At 50.4% G+C, this 14,374-nt stretch overlaps 1 protein-coding gene across 1 annotated transcript in view; it reads right to left on the bottom strand.

Moving 5' to 3' along the window:
* Positions 1–14,374, bottom strand: part of LOC119975033 (receptor-type tyrosine-protein phosphatase U-like) — a 1,028,343-nt gene that overhangs the window by 604,082 nt on the left and 409,887 nt on the right. Inside the window, exon 8 of the mRNA XM_038814894.1 lies at positions 6,602–6,895. Within this exon, the coding sequence (XP_038670822.1) occupies positions 6,602–6,895 (294 nt within the window). The remainder of the gene's footprint in view (positions 1–6,601; positions 6,896–14,374) is intronic.

The raw sequence follows: 14,374 nt of genomic DNA, 5'->3' as shown, positions 1-14,374 counted from the left end.
GGCAGCGCATGTCATTCGAGGACCTGCCAGACTGGGCATGTCATCAGAGACTCCGACACAGCAAAGGAACCGTGCGACATATCTGCCGGATCATGGCGCACCTAGTTCCACAGAGGATTGGGGGAGGAAACCCTTTCCCGATGGCTGTCAAGGTGCTGGTCGTCTTGAACTTTTACCCAATGGGGTCATTCCAGGCATTGAGTGGGAACCTGTCCAGAATCTAGAACATAGAACAGTACATCACAGAACAGGCCCTTCGGCCCCCGATGTTGTGCCGAGCTTTGTCCAAAACCAAGATCAAGCTATCCCAGTCCCAGTCATTGTGGTGTGATCCATGTGTCTATCCAATAACCGCTTGAAAGTTCCTAAAGTGTCCTACTCCACTATCACAGCAGGCAGTCCATTCCACACCCTAACCACTCTCTGAGTAAAGAACCTACCTCGGACATCTCTCCTATATCTCCCACCCTGAACCTCACAGTTATGCCCCCTTGTAACAGCTACATCCACCCGAGGAAATAGTCTCTGAACGTCCACTCTATCTATCCCCCTCATCATCTTATAAACCTCTATTAGGTCGCCTCTCATCCTCCTCCGCTCCAAAGAGAAAAGCCCTAGCTCCCTCAACCTTTCCTCATAAGAACTACCCTCCAAACCAGGCAGCATCCTGGTGAATCTCCTTTGCACCCTTTCCAATGTTTCCACATCCTTCCAATAGTAAGGTGACCAGAACTGCACACAATATTCCAAGTGTGGCCTCACCAGGGTCATGTACAGTTGCAGCATAACCCCACGGCTCTTAAACTCAAGCCCCCTGTTAATAAACGCTAACGCACTATAGGCCTTCTTCACGGCTCTATCCATTTGAGTGGCAACTTTCAGAGATCTGTGGACATGAACCCCAAGATCTCTCTGTTCCTCCACATTCCTCAGACCCCTTCCGTTAACCTTGTAATCAGCATTCAAATTTTTCCTACCAAAATGAATCACCTCGCACTAATCAGGTTAAACTCCATCTGCCATTTTCCGGCCCAGCTCTGCATCCTATCAATGTCTCTTTGCAGCCTACAACAGCCCTCCACCTCATCCACTACTCCACCAACCTTGGTGTCATCAGCAAATTTACTGACCCACCCTTCAGCCCTCTCCTCCAAGTCATTAATAAAAATCACAAATAGCAAAGGACCCAGCACTGATCTCTGTGGTACACCGCAGGTAACTGGTCTCCAGTCTGAAAATTTTCCATCCACCACCACCCTCTGTCTTCTATGTGATTGCCAGTTACTTATCCAATTGGCCAAATTTCCCTCTATCCCACACCTCCTTACTGTCTTCATGAGCCGACCATGGGGAACATTATCAAACGCCTTATTAAAATGCATGTATACGACATCAACTGCCCTACCTTCATCTACACACTTAGTTGCCTCCTCAAAGAATTCAATCAAATTTGTGAGGCAAGACTTACCCTTCACGAATCCGTGTTGACTATCCCGGATTAAGCTGCATCTTTCCAAATGGTCATAAATCCTATCCTTCAGGACCTTTTCCATTAACCTACCGACTACCGAAGTAAGACTAACTGGCCTATAATTACCAGGGTCATTCCTATTCCCTTTCTTGAACAGAGGAACAACATTCACCACTCTCCAGTTCTCTGGCACTATCCCCGTGGAGAGTGAGGACCCAAAGATCAAAGCCAAAGGCTCTGCAATCTCATCCCTTGCCTCCCAAAGAATCCTCGGATATATCCTATTTGGCCCAGAGGACTTGTCGACCCTAAGGTTTTTCAAAATTGCTAATACATCCTCCCTCAGAACATCTACCTCCTCCAGCCTACCCGCCTGTATCACACTCTCATCCTCAAAAACATGGCTCCTCTCCTTGGTGAACACTGAAGAAAAGTATTCATTCAACACCTCTCCTATCTATTCTGACTCCGTACACAAGTTCCCACTACTGTCCTTGACCGGCCCTAACCTCAGCCTGGTCATTCTTTTATTTCTCACATAAGAGTAAAAGCCTTGAGATTTTCCTTGATCCGACCCGCCAAGGACTTCTCAAGCCCCCTGCTAGCTCTCCTATGCCTTTTTTTTAATAGCTCATTCCTTGCTACCTTGTAACCCTCAAGGGACCCAACTGAACCTTGTTTTCTCATCCTTACATACGTTTCATTTTTCCTCTCAACAAGACATTCAACCTCTTTTGTGAACCATGGTTCCGTCACATGGCCATTTCCTCCCTGCCTGACAGGGACATACCTATCGGAGACCCAGCGGAGAATCGAACCTGGGACCCTGGCGCTGTGAAGCCACAGTGCTATCCACTTGTGCTACCGTGCTGCCCCGCAGTATTTGTTCCTTGAACAAGCTCCACATTTCATTTGTGCCTTTCCCTTACAGTTTCTGTTCCCATCTTATGCTCCCTAATTCTTGCCTAATCGCATTATAATTACCTCTCCCCCAATTATAAACCTTGCCCTGCCGTATGGCCCTATCCCTCTCCATTGCATAGATACTGAATTGTGGTTACTATCTCCAAAGTGCTCTGCCACAAAAAAATCTAACACTTGGTCCGGTTCATTACCCAGTACCAAATCCCATGTGGCCCAACCTCTTGTCGACCTATCCACATATTGTGTCAGGAAACTCTCCTGCACACACTGTACAAAAACTGCCCCATCCGAACTGTTTGATCTATAGAGGTTCCAATCAATATTTGGAAAGTTAAAGTCACCCATGACAACTACCCTGAGACCTCCACAACTATCCATAATCTGTTTTGCAATTTCTTCCTCCTGATCTCTATTACTATTTGGGGGTCTATAGAAAACTCCTGACAATGTGACCACTCCTTTCCTATTCCATATTACCTCAGGATGCAGATTCCCTTCAAACTGCCTTTCTGTAGCCGTTAAACTATCCTTGATTAACAATGCTCCACCTCTTTTACCACCTTCCCTACTCTTCCTGAAACATCTATACCCCGGAACTTCCAACAACCATTCCTGTCCCTGTTCGAACCAAGCCTCTTTAATGGCCACAACATTGTAGTCCCAAGTACCAATCCACGCTCCAAGTTCACCTACCTTATTCCGGATGCTCCTTGCATTGAAGTCGACAGGACACCCAATGGCCCTAGGCTACTCCATGGGACAGGGTGTGAACGGAGCTGACCCGAGTCTTCCCCGCCACCTGCCGCTGCCAGTTCGGAAGGCCTACGTCTACCACGACCAGCGTCTTGATGCTCGCAGCCATGGAGCAGAAGTAGTGGACCATCTCCCTCTGGGACTGTGCCACATCACGCTGTGTCTGAACCACCATCTTCTGGGTGTGTGCCACATCAGCCAGTGACTGCACTATCTCCCTCTGGGTTGATGCCACGTCAGCCAGTGCCCGGGCAATGCCGCTGACGCCCGCAGCCATTAACCGCTGTGACCGGGCCAAGCTCTGGAGCGCTGCTGCAATGGCCAGGTGACACTGCTGGCTGATCCTGGCGGTGTTGCCCCTGTACTTACGATCTCTCCCACTTGCACCCAAGCTCTGTGCATGTCAGTGGGTGGGAACTGCCTCTCCATCTGGGGTACAGGGTAGCCTGCCTCTCCTCCAAGGCGACCAACAGAGTCTCAAGTTCCACGTTGGTGAACCTCAGTGCCTCTCTCCTTGCTGCCATTTGTTGGCTGGGATTGTATGTGTGAGGAGCGGAGTGCTTTGAAAGCCTCTCTTCCAGTCACAACAGTCAGCGTTATTACACCTCCTTCCATCTCTGTTGCTATCTTCCTCAAAAGAACTTAACCCACTTGCCGACACCTGTCTTTTCTTACTCATTATTTGCATGTAATTTTACACTGTTTTGCAACCCGTAAAGAGGACCCAATGTATAGAATCCACTAAAGTAACACACATTGACCAAGCAGGTAGAAAACAAAGGTTAGGTTTTATTTACCAGATACAAGCTCTCCACTCCCCGAAGGTCTCCCTCCCCGACCTGCATCCAGGACGGGGTTTTTGTACGAGTGTTCTTATCCCCTGTGAAGGGGAAACCCCACCCCCTCGTTACCAGGGAAGCTTGTATTCAGTAGAGGCAATGGGGAATCTTAGAGACCTGATACAGTGACCTCCATGACGGTTATAACACCATGTTTGGCTGGGATCCTATTGTCCTGTGAGTGTTGGTCACCATCTAAATTAATGTCTGCCAAAAATTCAAGTTACTGTACCAGGAACCAAAAATAATTTGGAGGCCAAACAAAAGAACAAAGAACAAAGAAAAGTACAGCACAGGAACAGGCCCTTCGGCCCTCCAAGCCCGTGCCGACCATGCTGCCCGACTAAACTAAAATCTTCTACACTTCCTGGGTCCGTATCCCTCTATTCCCATCTTATTCATGTATTTGTCAAAGTGCCCCTTAAATGTCCCTGCTTCTACTCCGGCAGTGAGTTCCAGGCACCTATACCCTCTGTGTAAAAAACTTGCTCATACATCTCCTCTAAACCTTACCCCTCGCACCTTAAACCTATGCCCCCGAGTAATTGACCCCTCTACCCTGGGGAAAAGCCTCTGACTATCTACTCTGTCTATGCCCCTCATAATTTTGTAAACCTGTATCAGGTCGCCCCTCAACCTCCGTCGTTCCAGTGTGAACAAACCAAGTTTATTCAACCGCTCCTCATAGCTAATGCCCTCCATACCAGGCAACATCCTGGTAAATCTCTTCTGCACCCTCTCTAAAGCCTCCACATCCTTCTGGTAGTGTGGCAACCAGAATTGAACACTATTCTCCAAGTGAAATGAAAATGAAAATCGCTTATTGTCACAAGTAGGCTTCAAATGAAGTTACTGTGTAAAGCCCCTAGTCGCCACATTCCGGTACCTGTTTGGGGAGGCTGGTACCGGAATTGAACCGTGCTGCTGGCCTGCCTTGGTCTGCTTGCAAAGCCAGCGATTTAGCCGTGTGCTAAACTAAGTGTGGCCGAACTAAGTTTCTATACAGCTGCAAGATGACTTGCCAATTCTTATACTCAATGTCCCGACCAATGAAGGCAAGCAAGCCGTATGCCTTCTTGACTACCTTCTCCACCTGTGTTGCCCCTTTCAGTGGCCTGTGGACCTGTACACCTAAATCTCTCTGACTTTCAATACTCTTGAGCGTTCTACCATTCACTGTATATACCCTACCTGCATTAGACCTTCCAAAATGCATTAACTCACATTTGTCCAGATCAAACTCCATCTGCCATCTCTCTTCCCAAGTCTCCAAACGATCTAAATCCTGCTGTATCCTCTGACAGTCCTCATCGCTATCTGCAATTCCACCAACCTTTGTGTCGTCTGCAAACTTACTAATCAGACCAATTACATTTTCATGCAAATCATTTATATATACAACAAACAGCAAAGGTCCCAGCACTGATCCCTGCGGTACACCACTCGTCACAGCCCTCCAATTAGAAAAGCACCCTTCCATTGCTACTCTCTGCCTTCTATGACCTAGCTTGTTCTGTATCCACTTTGCCAACTCACCCCTGATCCCGTGTGACTTCACCTTCTGTACCAGTCTACCATGAGGGACCTTGTCAAAGGCCTTACTGAAGTCCATATGGACAACATCCACTGCCCTACCTGCATCAATCATCTTTGTGACCTCTTCGAAAAATTCTGTCAAGTTAGTGAGACACGACCTCCCCTTCACAAAACCATGCTGCCTCTCACTAATACGTCCATTTGCTTCCAAATGGGAGTAGATCCTGTCTCGAAGAATTCTCTCCAGTATTTTCCCTACCACTGACATAAGGCTCACCGGCCTGTAGTTCCCTGGATTATCCTTGCTGCCCTTCTTAAACAAAGGAACAACATTGGCTATTCTCCAGTCCTCCGGGACATCACCTGAAGACAGTGAGGATCCAAAGATTTTTGTCAAGGCCTCAGCAATTTCCCCTCTAGCCTCCTTCAGTATTCTGGGGTAGATCCCATCAGGTCCTGGGGACTTATCCACTTTAATATTTTTCAAGTCGCCCAACACCTCGTCTTTTTGGATCTCAATGTGACCCAGGCTATCTACACACCCTTCTCCAGACTCAACATCCACCAATTCCTTCTCTTTGGTGAATACTGATGCAAAGTATTCATTTAGTACCTCGCCCATTTCCTCTGGCTCCACACGCAGATTCCTTTGCCTATCCTTCAGTGGGCCAACTCTTTCCCTGGCTACCCTCTTGCTTTTTATGTATGTGTAAAAAGCCTTGGGATTTTCTTTAACCCTATTTGCCAATGACTTTTTGTGACCCCTTCTAGCCCTCCTGACTCCTTGCTTAAGTTGGTCTTATGCGCTTTAATTACCCATGTATTACAAAATTAAATTGGAGGCTATGTTAATTGTGGCTGATCTGAATTTTAACTATCTACAATCTTGGTTCCATAATCTTTAGTATCCTTGAGTGACAAAATAAATTGATCAATTAATCTTCAATTACAAATAATCAACTTCAACCATAGGACATCAAAAGAAAGAAACTATGAAATAAGGTCAATTATATCAATTAGGAAATACTAAATAAATACTTTGTGATGCATTTATTGAACAAAGTTGAAATGAACCTACTTGCACATTTTGTCTTGCAGATCAGTTGGGGTCCTGGATCCCCAAACCCTCCTTCACCAGGCCGAGTCAGTAAAACTCTGATCCTGTATTCAGTGTCTGGATCTAGGTTGTGCATCTTATATTTTGGATTGTTGAAAACCTCAAATTCACGCATGGATCCAGAGGTCACCTGGTATTCAATTTCTTTCCGAATAACAGGGCCGTCTCCAGATATGGCATTGGAGTTAAGTTGCACTATCAGGTATGTTGAGCCAGAGTGGATCAACTGGGGTGGAGCAATTGGGACCGGAGGTTCTGAACATGAAAGAGGAAAGCATAATTAATTCACCGCAATTACATCTTTTTCTACAAACTTAATCTTGAGAACAAGAATTACACTCTATTTGAAGCTCTGAGATGTCTGGGAAAGGTCCTAATTTTCAGTCATGCACTTAATTCCCGATCAGAATTACACATATCCTTCCATGGCTGAAAGCATGAATTCATACTTGGGGTGACCCATGGACACTAGCTATTGCCGCAATATGTCAGCTGTCATACTGTGAGCCTAAGCAGTGGATTTTTCTTAGCCACTTGACAAGGGAACATTGCAGATTCTCTCTGTCCCAATGCCAACATTTCAGCAAAATGGTTGCCAATTGGGACAAGAGATATTAAAGATTCAATTATATCAGTGAGGAAACACTAAATACATACAAGCTGCAATGTTGAACTCCTTCTCTTTACCGTTAGTGCAACCTAAACTCTAGACCATAGTGGTAAGGTACAGGCCAGTGACTGAACAAGACACCTTCCTGGTTCCAACTGAGTAACTGCACTGACCACATTTATCAATTCCGTTCGAGATGTCTCACAAGACTTCCGGTGGCGGGGATGTGCTGAGCAGTCGCATGAAAGGTGGCTCTCCCCTTGGAGAGCTCAACTTAGGTGCTTTTTACCCGCACATTGGCCGTTAAGTCGACCAAAACCACTCCCCCACCCTCACCCAAAACCTTCCAACACCCAAGGAAATGTCCCCGAACCAATAAAAGAGAATAAGGGCAGCAAAAGCCAGGAAAAGAAGGCCGAGGCGGCGGATACGAGGAGCGAGTCTGAGAAAAACATGGCAGAGCGAGCGGAGTCACTGACACAAACGCCAGCCCACCCACTGATTGGACAATGGATGGAGCTCCTAACTAAAGAGCTCCTGAAACATAGGGATACCATCAAGGAAGATCTGGGGCGGGATTCTCCCCGACCCGGCGGGGCGGGGGGTCCCAGCCTAGCGGAGTGGCGCCAACCACTCTGGCGTCGGGCCAACCAAAGGTGCGGAATTCCCCGCACCTTTGTGGGCTAGGCCCGCGCCAGAGCGGTTGGCACCACGCCGACTGGCACCAAAACTGGCACCAACGGCCTTTGACGCCCGCCGCCCGCCGCTCGGCCAGAGAGGCCTTCGCCGGTTAGCGCATGCCGCTGACGTCACCACCGGCGCATGCGCGCTGGGGGATTCCCTTCCGTTTCCGCCATGGTGTAGGCCGTGGTGGCGGCGGAAGAGAAAGAACACTGGTCCGCCTGCCGATCGGTGGGCCCCGATCCTAGACGTTGCTAGGATGATAGGGAATGGGGGTATCTTTCCTCAGTTTAAGGCCTTTTTATTATGGGTGGGAAAGAGGATCAAGGGGGCAGGTATAATGACGATGTTTAAGGAATAGGTGAGACCTGGAGTGGGTAAGCCAAGTTTTCCTTTTGGGATTTGGCATCAATGCCCGGGGGCGGCGATCCTTATTAAAAAAAGGGTCTGGTTTCATTTGGAGAAGGTATTAGCAGATGCGGGAGGGGAGTATATTATAGTAATGAGGGTATTAGAAGAGATACCGGTGGTGTTGGTAAATGTGTACACCCTGAAATGGGATGATACAATGTTCATGAAACAGCTGCTGGCAAGGACACCGGATCAAAACACCCATCAGCTTATTATTGGAGGAGGCATGAATTGTGTGCATGATCCATGGGTAGATCGTTCGAGGCCAAGATTGCTGGTCCCAAGTGGTATGTCAAAGGCGTTAATTGCTTTTATGGAAGAAAGATGGGGGGAGGGGCAGACCCTTGGTTGTTCGGTCACCCAGGGGAAAAAGAGTTCTTGTTCTTCTCCTCAGTTCCCAAATGTTTTTTCCAGGATTGACTATTTTGTTGTAAGCCGAGCTCTAGGGGCAGGGGTGAAAATATTTGAGTACTCGGCGGTGGTCATTTCTGACCATGCCCAACATTGGATGGACCTTGAGTTAGGGGTTGGTAAAGGGCATCGAAAGGGGTAACGGCTGGATGTGGGTCTGCTAGCAGTCATTGGGTTCTGTGCAAGGATCTCAGGGACTATCCAGGATTATATTTTGAATAATGACAATGGGAAGATCTCTCTCTTGACACTTTGGGAAGCACAGAAGGTTGTACTTAGAAGAGAAATTATCTTTCAAGGCACATATGGAGCTGGAGGAAAGGAGGGAGCGGGAACAACAAGTCAACAATATTGCAGAGGTAGATCGCAAGTATGCGGACAGGCCATCCCAAGAACTATTGGGGGCAAAGACAGTTTAATCTGATCACTACAGATAGGGCAGCACGACAGCTGAGGTGAGCTAAATATGAATAGGGGAGAAGGCATGTCGGCTCTTGGTATCCCTACTGAGGAAACAAACGACTGAGAGGTAGACTGCCAAGATGAGGACACGGGATGATAAATACATTGTGGAATTCTTGGGTGACTTTGAGTTTCCCAAGGTGGAAGAGGAGTTACGAGAGGATCTTGAAGCTCCACTGGAGCTAGATGTGATCAAGCAGGCAATGAAATTGATGCAGTCGGGGAAGGCACCGGGACCTGATAGGTTCCCGGTGAAATTTTATTTAAAAATTTATAGACCTATTAGCCCCTCTATTTTAAGGGATGTTCAGGGACTCCTTGGAAAAAGGCGCTTTTCCACATTCACTGAGGGAGGCTTCATTTTCCCTGCTCTTGAAAAGACACAAGGGCCCCTTAGATTGTGGCTTGTATCGACCAATCTCCCTATTAAATATGGACGTAAAGCTGTTCGCTAAGGTGTTGGCATTCGGGCTGGAACCTTTTCTGCCAGAGGTTGGGTGGGAAAGATCAAACAGTTGCGTGAAGGGGTGTAGGTTGACAGCAAAAGTGAGACAACTGTTGAATGTGGTGCTTGCTCTAAAACCCTAGATAGTCCCACTCTACCCGGTCGAAGGCCTTTGCATCAAGCAAAATTATGATCTCCGGCCCGCTCACAGAGCAAGCACCATGATGCACCATCAATTGGACTCGAGTCAAGAGGTAGTTCCAAACAATAGGCTTTAATACACTAGATGTGTGCCCGGCAGTAGATGTTCAGAGAAAGGCCGACTGCCAGCCGGCACGGGTTCTTATACCCCGCCTCATAGGCGGAGCAACTTATCTCTCAGCCAATCGGCGGGGAGTCACATGACTAGCCTCAGCCAATCGGCAGAGAGACACATGACTTGCCTGGGCCAATGGACAGCGAGTCTTCTGCACCAATGGCAGCTTGGTTCTAGTGTACCGTAATCTCCCTAGTCATGCTACCACATTCACCCCTTGTTGAGAAAGAAGCGGGGGGGGGGAGAGAGACGGAACAGAGGGGGGCTGTGCCCCGTAGGACTGGTAGTATGACTAGAGATGTTCTAAGCTGTACCGAGGTATCTATGGCTGCCCACTGGCCCGCGACTAACGTGCAAGAAAGCGATATTGCTATTTACAGTGTACAAGGGAACAACAACAAAAAGACAAGAAAAAAAAAACTGGCAAGGAACATATGCAAGAACATAAGAGTCCATAAAGTCCATCAGTACATCAAATTGACTCGATCAGCCGGATGTGTGCCTTCGATGTCCTGCTGGATAAAAGCAAATTACTGCGGATGGTGGAATCTGAAACGAAAGGGAAAATGCTGGAAAATCTCAGCAAGTCTGGCAGCATCTGTAGGGAGAGAAAAGAGCTAATGTTTTGAGTCTGATGACTCTTTGCAAAGCTCCAGCGTTAGCTCTTTTCTCTCCCGACAGATGCTGCCAGACTTGCTGAGATTTTCCAGCATTTTCCCTTTCGATGTCCTGCTGGACCTACGCAGCGGTGCCGGTGACGTTGGAGCGGTGGTCGTCCGTGACTCCGGGAGCGGCGGTCGTTGTCCTGTGTCCGTACCCCTGGTCAGAGCTAGCGGTGATCAGGCCGGGGGATGGGGTTTCTGTGCGCCGGGTTGCGGGGGCGCTGGGGGCGGTTGGGACTGGAGGGGGGTGTTGGTGCTGGGGGTTGCGGCCGCACTCTGGTGGGTGCCAGGTCCCGAAGGGAGACCGTGTCCTGTCGTCCATCGGGATACTCCATGCACGCATACTGCGGGTTGGCATGGAGTAGCTGGACTCTTTCAACCAACGGGTCGGACTTGTGCACCCGCACGTGCTTCCGGAGCAGCATGGGCCCGGGGGTGGCCAGCCAGGTCGGGAGCGGGGTCCCTGAGGAAGACTTCCTGGGGAAAACATGAAGACGTTCGTGAGGTGTTTGATTCGTGGCGGTACAGAGGAGTGACCGAATAGAATGGAGGGCGTCTGGGAGGACCTCTTGCCAGTGGGAGACCGGGAGACACCTGGACCGCAGGGCCAGCAGGACGGTCTTCCAAACTGTACTATTCTCCCTCTCGACCTGACCGTTACCCCGGGGGTTATAACTGGTCGTCCTGCTAGCGGCGATGCCCCTGCTGAGCAGGAATTGACGCAGCTCGTCGCTCATAAAGGAGGACCCCCGGTCGCTATGGATGTACGCGGGGTAACCGAATAGGGAGAAAATGGTGTGGAAGGCTTTGATGATGGTTGTCGTGGTCATGTCGGGGCAGGGGATGGCGAACAGGAAGCGGGAGTACTCGTCAATCACGTTTCGGAAATACGTGTTGCGGTTGTTGGAGGGGAGGGGACCTTTGAAGTCCATGCTGAGATGTTCAAAGGGACGGGAAGCCTTTATCAGTTGCACTTGTTCGGGGCGGTAAAAGTTTGGCTTGCACTCCGTGCAGATGTGGCATTCCCTGGTCACATTCCTGACCTCCTCGATGGAGTAGGGCAGGTTGCGGGTCTTAATGAAATGAAAGAAGCCGGTGACCCCCAGATGGCAGAGGTCCGCGTGGAGGGAGCGGAGGCGGTCCACCTGTGCGTTGGCGCAGGTGCCGCGGGACAGGGCATCGGGAGGCTCGTTAAGCTTCCCAGGACGATACAAGATATCGTAGTTGTACGTGGACTCGACCTGGAATGAGAGGGACTCGTCGATAGCACACATCGTGGCCTTTGCAATGTCTGCTTTGATGTGGCTAAAGGCCTGGCGGGCCTCCATCGACAGGGGAAACATGTTGGACTGGATGAGAGGGCGGGCTTTGTCGGCGTAGTTAGGGACCCACTGGGCATAATAGGAAAAGAAGCCCAGACAGCGTTTGAGGGCTTTGAGGGAATTGAGGAGAGGAAGTTCCATTAGGGGGCGCATGCGTTCGGGGTCGGGGCCTATCACTCCGTAACACACGACGTAGCCGAGGATGGCTAGATGGTCGGTGCTGAACACGTACTTATCCTTATTATAAGTGAGGTTAAGGAGTTTTGCGGTGCGGAGGAATTTGCGGAGGTTGGCATCGTGGTCCTGCTGGTCATGGCCGCAGATGGTGACGTTGTCGAGATACAGGACGATTGCCCGTAAACCATATTGGTCAACCATTCGGTCCATCTCCCTTTGAAAGACCGAGACCCCTTCTGTGACACCGAATGGAACCCTTAAAAAGTGGTAGAGTTGCCCATCCGCTTCGAACGCAGTGTACTTTCGGTCACTCACGCGGATGCGGAGCTGGTGGTAGGCGGACTTAAGGTCCATCGTGGAGAAGACTTTGTACTGCGCGATCCTGTTAACCAGGTCGGAGATACGGGGGAGAGGATATGCGTCCAGCTGCGTAACCGGTTGATGGTCTGACTGTAGTCTCTGACCATCCGGTTGTTCTCCCCAGTCCTGACTACCAGCACTTGTGCTCAAAGGGGCTGTTGCTAGCCTCTATGACTCCTTCCTTCAGAAGCCTTTGGACCTCGGACCTGATGAAGGTCCGGTCCTGGGCACTGTACCGCCTGCTCCTGGTGGCGGCGGGTTTGCCATCCGGGGTGAGGTTTGCAAACAAGGAAGGGGGGTCGACCTTGAGGGACATGAGGCTGCAGACAGTAAGGGGGGGGGGGGGGGGGGAGGAATAGGGCCGCTGGATTTGAAGGTTAAGCTCTGCAGGTTCCACTGAAAGTCCAGTCCCAGGAGTGCTGGTGCACAGAGGCGGGGAAGGACGAGGAGCTTATAGTTTTTAAAAACCCTCCCCTGGACCGTGAGGTCCGCTACGCAGCACCCGGTGATCTGGACTGAGTGCGAACCGGAGGCCAGAGCGATTTTGTGTTTTACTGAATGAATGGGGAGCGCGCAGCGTCTTACTGTGTCGGGGTGGACGAAACTCTCTGTGCTCCCGGAGTCCAGTAGGCAGCTTGTCTCATGGCCGTTGGGGAGGATCTGTGTGGTCGCCGTGGAAAGCGTGCAGGGCCGTGACTGATCCAACATCATCAGGCGAGTCGTGGCAGGAACTCAGAGTCATCATCCAACAGCGAGTAGTCACTTGCGAGGTCCTCCATGCCGATCCAAGATGGCGGCGCCCGTCGGCTGCACGTGGTGGGGGGTGAACAAGATGGCAGCGCCCGTGGGTCACACGTGGAGTTGGGGGCCCAAAATGGCGGCCCCCAGTGATCACACATGGCGGTGGGGCGTGGGGGCAGCGAGGTCCGTGGGCCGCACGGGGTCCTAGAGGAGCACGGGGGGGGGGGGGGACCCGCGGTTCCTGTTCAGAACGGCAGCGACCAACTGACCAACTTTGATTGGCAGACGGCCGCAAAGTGGCCCTTCTTGCCGCAGCTTTTACAAGTCGCAATGCGGACCGGGCAGCGCGGGCGGGTTGTGCTTGGCTTAGCCGCAAAAGTAGCAGCGGGGCCCCGTGGGCTTATCGGGGTGCCCCGCGCCGCAGGTCTGGGGGGTGGGCCCGAGTCGGCAGGGGTGAGGGGGGTCGCGTGCCATGCTGCCCAAGGGGCCGCCACGCAGCCGGGGGCATACGCGTGGGCATTGCGGTCAGCGACCTCTAAGGAGGATGCGACGGTCCATGCCTCAGCGAGGCTTAAAGTGTCCTTTTCCAGGAGTCTCTGGCGTTTCTGGGATGATTGCATACCCACAATGAAAGCGTCTCTGATCAAAAGTTCGGTATGTTCAGCAAGAGACTTGTGGGCAGGCGCAATTTCTCCCCAGGACAATGAGGGCCCGGTAGAATTCGTCAAGGGACTGACCGGGGAATTGCTGACTCGTAGCCAGGAGGTACCGAATGTAGACTTGGTTCACTGGCCTGATGAAATGTCCCTTTAGCAGGTCCATGGCGACGTCATAGTCGAGTTCATCCTCTATCAGAGAGTAGACGGCGGTGCCCATGCACGAGTGGAGGATGTGGAGTTTCTGTTCCCTTGTCGGGCTGTTTTCTGCTGTGGTGAGGTAGCTGTTAAAACACGCCGGCCAATGTTTAAACGTTGCTGACGCATTTGCGGCATGCGGGCTGATGCGGAGGCATTCTGGCTTGATCCATAGCTCCATTTCAAAAGTCTAGTGTATTAATTTGATGCACCATCAATTGGACTAGAGTCGAGAGGTAGTTCCAAACAACAGGCTTTAATACACTAGATGTGTGCCCGGCA

The sequence above is a fragment of the Scyliorhinus canicula genome, chromosome 1 (genome assembly GCF_902713615.1).
Source record: "Scyliorhinus canicula chromosome 1, sScyCan1.1, whole genome shotgun sequence".
In the NCBI taxonomy this organism is placed as follows: Eukaryota; Metazoa; Chordata; class Chondrichthyes; order Carcharhiniformes; family Scyliorhinidae; genus Scyliorhinus; species Scyliorhinus canicula.
This window is presented reverse-complemented; position numbering and strand designations above follow the sequence as displayed.